The sequence below is a fragment of the Caenorhabditis briggsae genome, assembly GCF_000004555.2.
Source record: "Caenorhabditis briggsae complete genome, chrV, whole genome shotgun sequence".
Lineage (NCBI taxonomy): Eukaryota > Metazoa > Nematoda > Chromadorea > Rhabditida > Rhabditidae > Caenorhabditis > Caenorhabditis briggsae.
Genome location: NC_013488.2, coordinates 12,317,784 through 12,329,226, shown reverse-complemented (window position 1 = coordinate 12,329,226; position 11,443 = coordinate 12,317,784). Strand labels below are relative to the sequence as shown.

The 11,443-nt window shown below is 37.1% G+C and overlaps 3 protein-coding genes across 3 annotated transcripts in view; 1 reads left to right on the top strand and 2 right to left on the bottom strand.

Annotated features, from left to right (window-relative positions):
* Positions 1 to 1,566, bottom strand: part of Cbr-scd-2 — a gene marked incomplete at both ends in the record, with an annotated part of 7,982 nt that extends 6,416 nt beyond the window's left edge. The window contains one exon of the mRNA XM_002637248.1: positions 1,538 to 1,566. Coding sequence (XP_002637294.1) covers positions 1,538 to 1,566 — 29 coding nt within the window. The remainder of the gene's footprint in view (positions 1 to 1,537) is intronic.
* A 4,512-nt stretch (positions 1,567 to 6,078) lies between these two features.
* Cbr-ppt-1 lies at positions 6,079 to 7,197 on the top strand (the record flags this gene model as incomplete). Its single annotated transcript, XM_045237820.1, has 4 exons — positions 6,079 to 6,653; positions 6,705 to 6,795; positions 6,851 to 6,949; positions 7,000 to 7,197. The coding sequence occupies 4 exons, from the start codon at positions 6,079 to 6,081 to the stop codon at positions 7,195 to 7,197; spliced, it is 963 nt and encodes a 320-aa protein (XP_045096627.1).
* An 87-nt stretch (positions 7,198 to 7,284) lies between these two features.
* Positions 7,285 to 9,022, bottom strand: Cbr-nhr-37 (the record flags this gene model as incomplete). The annotated part of the gene is made up of 10 exons (XM_002637246.1): positions 7,285 to 7,383; positions 7,435 to 7,586; positions 7,632 to 7,747; positions 7,845 to 7,939; positions 7,993 to 8,205; positions 8,254 to 8,346; positions 8,394 to 8,588; positions 8,635 to 8,696; positions 8,745 to 8,803; positions 8,853 to 9,022. The coding sequence occupies 10 exons, from the start codon at positions 9,020 to 9,022 to the stop codon at positions 7,285 to 7,287; spliced, it is 1,254 nt and encodes a 417-aa protein (XP_002637292.1).
* Positions 9,023 to 11,443: the final 2,421 nt, after the last annotated feature.

Genomic DNA, 11,443 nt, shown 5'->3' with positions numbered 1-11,443 from the left:
GAACATGAATAGGAAAGTGTGGGATTGGAAAAATGTTGGAGAGGAAACTGGATTTAGTCTGGATTTATCTGGATTTAAACTGTTTGCAAAAGCTTTTAATAACGTTTTGATATTTTGCAATCATTTAAAATACTATTGTAGACCAGTGTTGAGCGAAAATACCACAAGACCGTAGCGGAACAAGAAAATCTGCGGAAAGCGAAAGACGGAAAATCGAATAATATAGACATTCAGCAGTCAGGGCTGATGGATCCAAGTTTTTGCAACGGGTTTACAGTTTGACGGATCCGCTAGAAAATTTTCGGAAAAGTTCAATAAAAGTTCTACTGATGCTACAAAAACTCGGGAATTTCGATATTTTTGGTTTTTCCGGAACTTGAAAAAGGATGACGGAATCATACTTGCAAAATCAGGGCCCGGCCCGCGGGCCTGGCCGGGCCTGGCCGGGCCGAAGATTTCAAGAGCCCGGCCCGGGTTTTCCAAATTTGAAAATTTTTTTGAAATTTCACACATTTTTTCAAATTATTTTGTGAAAAACTATTTTTTATGAACACTTATATCTTGAAAAGTTTTCACTTGACAGAAAAATCGTCCATTTTTTCAATTGACCCCGAAAAATTTTTTTGAAAGGACAGGAAAAATTTGTTCCTGAAAACCCGGGCCGGGCCCTGGAAATCCTGAAAAAAGCCCGGCCCGGCCCGTTGCAAGTATGATCGGAATATGGAAAAAAAAATTCCCGGAAGACGAAATTCTGCTCAACGCTGGTACAGACCACACATTTCGTCGGGCCTGCCTAGCGATATCCATTTTTTCTCAGATTGCTCTAATCATCTACTGAAAATAATGTGTAGTTCGTTTTTTTTTTCTGCCAGCTAAGCTAGAATACTGAGCATGATACCCGTGATATCATGAAACGACGGCTCAGCTGATTGTCTTCTTTTTTTCGCAGCTGAAAAGAGATCAACAACAGGAATACGGTAGCGCCTGGAAAAACCGCAAATGTCATTTGTTCTATCCCCGATTTTTTCTTGTTATTTATTTGAAAAAATCATATGCATCTCATAGGGGTAAAAAAAGAAACCCCACCTGTTCCATTTTCTTCAAAAACTAACTTAATAGATTTTGTCTCGGGACTGCTAAACATTCGAAAAAAGAACATGACATTTGACTGATGAGAGAGAGAGGAAGAAAAAGGTACTCTGAAGAGGGAAAAAATGGGGAAAGTTGCAAAGATTCTGTTAAAGGCGAAAAGGAGAGAGAGAGCTCAAACGAGCCTCTCTCTTTTCTCCTTCTTCTCCTGCTCCTATCTCTAATTAATTCGTCGAGAGAGCGCAGCGCCCGCTTCTACCCGTTTTTCGCAGTCTTCTTCGTATTCTTTTTTTCAACGTCTTCTTCTTCTTCTTCTTCTTTATTCGATCCAATTTTTGATCCAAAAAGGAGTGCCAAGTCTTCATCCATATCTCTTTTTGCTAAGTCTTACACCAAATGAAACAGAAATAGATGCAAGAAATGTAGCCAAGAGCTTAGAAAAGCTCACAAGACACGTATACACCGGTCCGCGCTCATTTGGTTTCAGCCTCGTTTTTGGAGCCAACAGCCACGCACTTTGCTAGAGACTTAAAGAAGAGAAATGAGGGAAAATATCAGGAGACATAGTTATGCGTGCTGGTCAGTCTGGTGACGGAGAAGAGCACGAACAAGGCTAAAAAGTAGAAAAAAAGCGGAGAAGAGAAGAAAATGAAAAGAACGAGAATTTTTAGAAAAATAAAGATAGAGAAGAGAGAGAGAGAGAGTTCCAAGAAGATTCAAGACTAGACTTAGAATGAGTGCTAAAAGAATTCGTGACGTATTGGATAGCAAAAAAGAAACGACGACAAAACAAAATTCAGCGAAATGGTTTTGGGCGGAAATCGCGAATTCGTAGAATGCTTGATAACTAGTAATTAGGACACAATTTTGTTTCAAAGGGCACCAATGGGATGAGATGTCTGACTATATAATGTGACTTCTTTTCCGAAAGCTTTTAGTGAAAAAAAATGTATATGAAATCAGCCAAATCAGCAGAGTATTATCATATTGAAAGCAGGTGACATGTCTAGAAAAAATTCTTTGAATGTCAGTCATGCGAGTTCTGAAAAGAGTTCGAAAAGTCGTTTTAGTTTTGAGGAAGCTAATAAACGTATTATTCAAAATTTTGGGCCCACTTTGATTTTTGTTAGAACACTGCAAAACTTGTTTTCAAAGTCATATATTTTTCTGGTACGAAAAATCGGAACTGTGGAAGCGACACGCCAGTGGCAGTGGTCAAAGGTCCTACAGCAACTATCGTGACCTAAACAAAATTCTAGAATTTTATCATTTGGCAACTTTTCCATATATTGCATAGTGATAATTGATTTTATACTTGGTAGGGGGGGGGGGGGGGGTAGGCTCCGTTACAGGCTCTACTACAGGTCGGGCTGGGCCCTGGAAATCTTCGGCCCGGCCCGGCCAGGCCCATGATTTTGCAAGTATGTAAAAAACAAACGTATTTTCCTATGCAACACCTCATAGAAATAGTAAAGGTGATAGGAAGACATCGTTCAGATGATTCCAAGAATGTTAATCGTATCATGTTTAATATGTAGAAACACGGTCATCTGTTTGCCATGAAGATGATTCCAGGAAAAAGAGAAATCCCATTCACGTGAGTTAACTTAAGGAAGAACTATGAAGCTGTTGAATATTGAAACCAGCAAAATGCCAATACTCGAAGACGTAAATGACATGAAAAATATCACGAATAAAAGTGTGTGGTATTCAAAGATTACATATTATAGGTCTCTGTTGCAGACAAGCTGTCCAAAAAATGACGTGGATTCTTTTTCAATAATAGAAAGGAAGATGGAGGCGGAGGGATGTGGTCTTCATGAAAAGACTTCAGAAGGACAGAATTCATGAGTAGAGGATACATGAGCAAACATTGAAAAATCCTAGACAAATTATCAATTCGGATGGAGCAAAGGAAAAAAGAAAGGAAGTCATATATAACCAAACATCGCAGCTTTTTTGGAAATTAAATTAAACAGCCGATAATGCGAAAAAAAAGGATAATCGGATCGAACGATTTCTCTTCGGGGAGAGAGCGAGAGAGATAAAAAAAACGTTTCTTAAGGATTTTCAGGTTAACTTCTGAGAATTGAGTTGGCCTAGAATAAATAGAAAGCTGAAAAAAAAGAATGAGCTACCGTAACCTGGCCTACACAAATTAGTTTTCGCATCAGCTGGGACCAAAGACGAACCACCTTAAATTGCCAAAAAGGAAAGAAAAAACTATTCGCAGCCTAACATTTAACAAAATAAAAATAAAGTCCGATATTTGACACGCTGTCGACTGAGGCGGTTTCGTTTTCTATGGACAGGAAAAATGGACGAATTCTAATCAAAAGTACATTTTCTTCCTCCGCTTGTCTGATTGCCTTATACTTTGTTCTCTTGAGAATAAATGTACGACGCACTCCAGAAGGCGTGAGCTCAGGAGACTTGGCGTAGCGACAGATTCAGAAGCAGAAAAAAGAGATATAGGCTGAAAACGAGGGAAACCAAAAAAGAGACACAAAAACAGGAGAGAGAGAGAGCAGAAAACGTGTGTGTGTGTGGGGAAAAAGAAACTAGGATAGAGGACAAGTAGTGGTAAACAAGAAGACGTCGAGCAGTGCTTCGTAGGAGAAAAAATAGGAAGAAGACAGACGGGTTGGTACTGCTGAAAATGGAGTCTGAAAAAGTCGTCGTGTGGAGGGTGGAGAAAGTTCAAATGGCAATAACAATATCGGATATGTATGAATATTTGAGCGGGTGCACACACCGACGACGACGTCTGGAGGGACACCGTTTCGACATATTGTTGTAATTGGCTATTGGCAAGAGACGTTAGGAACAACAAGAACGTTTTTTTGGTCGAAGGTAGAGATACTTCTTAAAAATGATTGTTTATAAATAGTGCCTTTCAGTTTGGAGCAATGACAAAAATATTGGAAAATTGAGCATGTAACTGGTTTCAGAGCAGTATGAAAATTGTTCTTAAATTTACGATATTTCTTGTTTCGATTCTCAAAAGATCGACATCAATAGGACATTTTCAGGTCAAAAATAAACGATGTATCATCATCATATACCAGATTTTATACGCTTTTTTATCTTAACAAAATCTGAGTTTAACAGAAACTAATCGAAAACAAAAACTCTAATTTTTTCTGATTTGTGCTCTCTTTCTATCTCTGACATGAAATTTTTGTATTTTTGGTATCTTTTATCTTGTTTACAGGAACAAACGAGATCACCAAAACAAACGAGAATATGTTATAGTTTGTGAATCACATAAACATGTCCTCAAGATCTCTGTCACTAGTAAAGTACACCTATTTTGTCCTCAATCCCACATCGTCGGTAGAAGAAGCAGGAGAAGAGGATAATAAACGGGAGAAATAAGAAGAAATAACATTAGAACATATGTGTGTTGCCATTAGAGACCGAGGTGCTTTCATGCAGTCAAATCGCTGATTATCATATGACTTTCGGCTCACTTCACATGTTTTTCTGCTTCTTCCCTCACGTTCCAAAAGGCTCAGAAAAAAACCAGAAAGGAATTTTGAAGAAGTTTGTGATTCATGCTTGGAAACACACATTTTGAACCTGCACAAAATAATCACCAACCATGAAATTCATGAATTCAGAGTATCAGAAATTCGAAACACTTGAAGAAACTTAGAAAATGAAAAAAGGGAGAATAATTCGATTACACATTGGTGTCGTTGTCGGTGTGTTTTCCTGGAATTCAAAATCGTTTAATTCGATGAAAATGTTAAAGACATTCTAAAATGAAAGGGTGTCTGAAATGGAGAATGCCAATTGTAAATAACACTCAAAAACACCTGGACATACGTTGAGATCAAAGGGAACTATTTATGGAACAGGTAAAGACGGAGAAGATAAAGTCGGATAGGATTATAAAGGACTTTACTCTTTAGGGAACTAAAGCTACTTACTTTTGAGTGAAAAACAACAGACGATTTGCTATAATCTGAAATAGTCGTTTGAGCACATACGGGTCTGGAACATTGCTATTTTCGGTTCAGGCAGGTTTTATTTAATAATTTGTAAATAAATCTGTCTGAAAAATTTAGTTCGAGCATCTGATTCATCATCCATCCTAAAGGTTTTTTGCACACTTGCAAAGTTTAGAAGCTTTATATTTTGGACTACGTTCTACTTTGTTATTTTTGTTAAATAATCTAACCTTCTATTAGGTTGTTCCAGAAGTTTTCTACATTTTTTAAGAGCGCACTGTGCCCATTCTTGTCGATCGATTTTCGTTTTCTTTTTTGTTTTAACAATGTTCAACTCATGTTCAACCAAAATTGCCAGTTTGTGTCAGAAATTCTCCGTCCATGGCCGAGAGCCTCGCCAATGAAACACATGAGTTTTGAGGTTGTATTCTTTTCGGGTGTCTTAAGGGAGAATACGCTGCCGGTGCTTATGGAAAAATATGCTTTGTAATTGCCAACAAAAACACTTCAATATTCTGTATTGCGATATTAATTCAATTGCTTTCGGAACGGCAGTTATTTGCTTGAAGGCAAACCATGTCCGAAATTCTAGAAATTGACAAGTATGCTTTTTGTAAACACCAGCCTGTTTGCCGCGCCTTCGGAGCGATTTAATCTATATCTTTTACTATTCGTCGCTTCGCTCCTCTGTCTTACTCAAAAGGTCACGTAAATTCATATTTTATTTCAACTTTTTCAACGTGAGCGGACAAACAAAGAAAGAGACGCAACTTTATTTATTTATTATAAGAATGATTTTAACACACAGATTTTTTTTCAAATAAATTTCTTAGATTTTCGACAATTTTCGAAGCATTTTCCTTTTTCAAAGCATTTCAAGCAGTTCTCAAAGTTCTCATTCCACTAGTTGTTTTCTCAATCAATAATCGCCCCACTCTTTCTCTTATCTTATCATCTGAGCCCCCAACAGGTGACCTCTGTCCAGTCAATCTGATCCCATTTTCTTCTTCAACCCCATTCACTCTTCTACCGAATGGCTAGTACACTTCTTCCCTTTCTACTGATATTCCCTCTAGTATTTGTCACTTCAACAGTGGCAGATGTTCGAGCTGGAAATGGAACGAAACAGGTTCCAGTTGTTATGTGGCATGGAATGGGTTTGCTAATATTTGATTTTTTGAATCAATTTATTTTTCAAGGTGACTGCTGTTGTAATCCATTATCCATGGGATCGGTGAAAAAACTGATTGAGCAAGAAGTTCCAGGAGTGTATGTTCACAGTCTAGAATTGGGTGGAAGTATCACAAAAGATATCGAGCACGGATTTTTTGCAAATGTCAATGAGCTCGTTTACATGGCATGCATCAAGATTAAAAACGATCCAGAGCTGGCAAACGGCTACAATGCTATCGGATTCTCACAAGGTGCACAATTTCTACGAGCCGTTGCTCAAAGATGTCCACATCCTCCAATGAAGAACTTTGTATCAATCGGGGGTCAACAACAAGGAGTTTTCGGAGCCCCGTATTGCATCGGGGATAACGTAATGTGCAACAGTGTGAGACGTCTGATTGATATGGGAGCATATCTTCCATTTGTTCAGAAAAGGTATCCAACGATTGATTTGAATGATGAAATTTGATCTATCAAATTTTCTAGGGTTGTCCAAGCGCAGTATTGGCACGATCCAAACCAGCCAGATGAGTACAAAAAGAGATCAATCTTTCTTGCCGACATTAACAACGAAAATGTAAGAAATTGATAAGATAACAACATTCGATAGATCAAAGAATCCATTCGTTCAGAAAAACAATCCGACCTACAAACGAAATCTTCTGAATTTGAAAAATATATTACTCGTGAAGTTCAATCAAGATCACATGGTTGTACCAAAAGAATCATCGGTAAGTATTATTAACTGTACTTTTGAAAGAAACCCCTTTTTTGTTTTCAGTGGTTTGGTTTCTACAAGGATGGAGACATTGATACAATTCTCCCAATGAATGAGACAGATTTGTATCTTGAAGATAGAATCGGTCTCAGAAAACTTCACGAGAGCGGACGACTTCAATTTCTGGCTGTCGACGGAGACCATCTTCAGATTCCAAGAGATGTCCTTGTCAACGAAATTATTAAAAAATATTTTATGTGATTTTGATTTCAAGAAAAATAGACTCGTACTTCGAAACTCGTATAAAAATAATTATCATGATGAGTTCCAGATTTTGTTACTTTGAATTTAAAACATCTCGAAGAAATATGGCTCGGAAATGTCTGCGTGGTAGATATCAAATAGCCAGATGAGCTCCTTGATCTTTGATTTTTCTCTAGAAATCCTCTGCAAAATCACACTTTTTATAAGCATAAAACTACAAGAAGTTCAAAATACCTTCATAGATTTAACCAGTTTCATAAGGATCAGAAGACGATGAGAATACATTTTTATGTCAGTTTGATTCGTGTAGTACGTGTGCATTTGATCTGCGATTTCTGCTCTCATTTGCTCACAAGCTTCTTGAGTCTCAAGTGCAAAATCCGCGTCTAAAAAAGTAGAGTTGTTAGAGTTCCAGATGAACTACGGTATACCTTCTAAACCAATAAGGTGAACCATACAGAATACGACTTCTTCTGTAGTTGGTTTCAGATCAAGTAATGGTCGAGCCACTTCTTCAATGTATCGGTGCATAAATGGTTCAAACAATCTGGAAATTTATAATTAATACAGAAATTCATCTGCCAGTTTTGTGCCTCTTTTTGACTAGTTTTTGACCCGTTTTGATTATTTTTTGAACAACTCACTTATTAAAGTATTGGTTAGTGAGTTCTGTGATGGATGCAAGATCGACATAAGTTTTGTCCCACTGCATCGCAAAATCGTCGGTCACAACCATCGACTAAACCAATTAGACCAATTAGTTTCAAACCAAATTCATTTTTATTAACTCACTCCGAATTTCATGACATCTTCTTCAAAAACCTTCACAGACTGTTCAAGTCTTTCGAAAGTTCGAACCACATTCCAGGAGGATCGGAAAACTTGCATTTTCTGATCCATTGGAAGAGACATCAATGATTTCGAGGATGCGAACCAGCAGGAATACTTGTAAATTCTCTCGTTGAGCCATTCAACAGTAGTAGTCACATCCACTTTTTCCAAAACCTGAGAAGCCTAGGATTACTAAAATTGTTTCCAATAAAATTGACGAACTGATAATTCATTTTGAGGTTTCTGTCCTTGTCGAAAGCTTTTCAACGCTGCAGTCATCGCTTCCAACTCGCTTTCATCTTTCATTGTTTTTATCTAAAACTTGTATCACCTTGAAAATGTTTTTTATTACTGTAACCTACCGAAAAACATGTCTCAATCTTCTTTACTAATCCACTGAAATCAATAACCATGTTTGGCTTATCTGGGACTTTCGGGGAGAAAGTGAACAAAAAGTTCGGATCAACTTCTGGAGACTCGATAGAATTCTTCCGGCTCAAATTAGTTGGACTATATTCCGATTGGGCTGGACTACCCGTTGGAGTGGAACACTCATCCTGAAATGCACCCATTTTAAGGAAAGATGATAACAACCAAACTAACACTTCCACTATCCTCCATCAATCCACGGAAAGAATATGTTGGATCATAGTCCAATTGAACCTCTAAAATACAATTTTTACGAAAATGAAGATTTTAAAAATAGAACTCACTCTCTTCGTTCATTCCGATCGCTTTGCACTTTTTCAGACGACATTGACGACAAACGTATCTGAAAGACAACAAATTGAGATCATGACTATAATTGCTAAAATAGTTACCTTCCACGTCCATCAATATTGCATTGAGAATTTCCTTGCTTACACTTATACTGCAGTTTGAGTACTGTAGCTCTTCGGAAAAATGCAGCACACGCTCGGCATGTAAGAGCACCAAAATGCATCCCATTTGAAGTTTTCTTACAAACCAAACAAGCTTTATCAGGGACCATTTTGTGGGTTCTGCAAAAAATTACTTCTAGAATTTTCGATTCGGGTGTTGTCTTCTTCAGATTTCTATCAATTAGGAAAACAAGAGAGGCGAGAAGGAAGGAGAATAATAACATAGATCAAATGTTCATTATTAAACCTCTGGAACATATCTTTGAAAGTTTAAAACCTACCTACATGCTAGAATATTAGAGATAAAAGCGATTGTCAACCCAAATCACAAAACTTATCACATAAATTTTGTGTTCATTTTTTGCGAAGAAGAAAAGATCAAAAAAGAAACACTTTCGATATACTCTCCCTTCTGTCTCTTCTCTTAGATGACGTGCCCAGACGAGGGTGACATAGGCGACGTGTTCTCTAATCGTTACGCTGGTCGAAAGAAAAAAATCGCTTGCAAACAATCGAATCTTAAAAAGGATGGCCTAGTTGTGGAAGAAGAAAAGGAGAAGTGAGAGAATTATAGATATCAATTATCTGGAAGAAGTGGAATTGTTACATCATGTCATCTTTTGAAGTGATGTCTTTCAAAATATCAAGCTAGACTGTATTAACAAGAAAGAAAAGGAGTAATTGGTTTTCAGCTTCGTGACATAAAAGAAGAAGTAATGAAGAAGGTGTTAAAGACTTCAGAATAAAAATGTACTAGTAACATTTGTAGGATATAATCTTCTGATTCCTACAATATCAAATTATCTCCTCAAATATCAAAAGTGCACCCTTTTAAATGAGCTTCTATTTTTGTTTTCAGAATTCGGAGAGTATTCGACCGGTCATGAAACTGAGTGAATTGAAATTTCGGATCAAAATAGTTGAGCTACCTTATATATAGAGACTAGCGATCTACCACCACCTAATTCGAAACATGTATGTCTCTTGTCTTCCGTCTTATCAAATGTGTCTATGTCTCTTCACGAATTGTCAATCTCTAAGTGTCAATTGCTACTCGGCCCCTTACGAGCAGCGACCCGCGTTCGCCGAATTGGACTTCCGACAGTTCTAATGTCATCTGATTAGTCTGCGTCTCTGCACGACTGTCATCTGTAGATCGCCGGTATCTGCATCTTCATTGCCACCAATTCAATCTTTGCCAAATGCTGCAAATGCTTGACAAAACCCGCCTCCGACCCGCAAAGACGATTCGCTAATGCGTTTGGGCCCGATGTGTCTTATCGCAGGGAGACAATTGACTCATGATATAGGACATGGAGACCAGAAAAATGAAAGGGAGAAATTGTAATGACCAGTGCGGGAACAACCTTTTTTGTAATATCAGTATCAGGGAAAACGTTTCTTACTCTGTTATCTAGTATCAACGATTCAAGTTTTTTTTCAGGGACTTTTTGAATTCTTTCCCATAATTATTTCAACTTTATGATTCATAAACGTTCACTGGTCCAAAGCAACTTCCAAATGTTTAGGTTTGCAATGTCTTTTTGCTAAATATCAATTTTCAAAAAGTTGAGAAAAATCATTTTCGGCTAATACCCATTTCTCAAAGTTTATTGACACCAGATGTTATTATTACAAAAATCAGTTCGAACTTTGGCTTTCTTTTACTTGTCCAATGACTCATTTTTTCACATGATGAGCCTTTCCGAGAACAGTTTTGATCCGATCTGTTCTTTTTTGGTTTTTACACATTTTCCTGTTAATTGTGTCTTCTGTAGAAACAATTCGGCTAACGAGGACATCATGCAAACAACATTGTGTTAAATGTTTTTACTATTTTTTCTACTCTAGGAGAAAACACAATGGAACTACAAACTTCGATTTGAAACTATTGTGTTTCGTTGCAGATATGTACCGTATGTATCGTAAAACCTGTAATAGAAAAGCCTGTCAAGTTTGAGCTAATGTTTCTTGGTTCGTATGATCAAAAATGTCTCAACTAATAAAATGTTTATTATGGTGGACAATTTATTAGTTGACAACTTTTCTATATTTTCCAAGGAATCGAGATGAACTGGATCAACATTAAAATTTTGGGACCCTTCTATTACAGGGTTTCCGATATGTGCTAAGCTCTATTTTCTTATTGCGAAACTCGGAAATTATACTTGAGGCTGCTCAAAAGATACTTGATTATAAAAATTCCACCTATGCAAATTTTATCTTTTTTTTTATACCTTCGTAAAACATGTGATGAAAGGATCCCCACATAGTTAAGTTTGAGCTCAGTTATCTCAATTCCTATACAAGATATGAAAAATATGCCAACTGATGGAATACTTATGATAATATGATAAAAAATCTATCATAATATAACTGTTTTATATCTATGACAGAAATCGAGAAAAATTGGCTTCAAGTTCAAAGTTAAGAGGACCAGATTTCGCAGGTTTTACGGTGTTTTTTAAATTGTCCCGAAGCTCATCGAAATCGATTCGCCAAAATTCTTTTTCGATTGGGTTACCGTAATA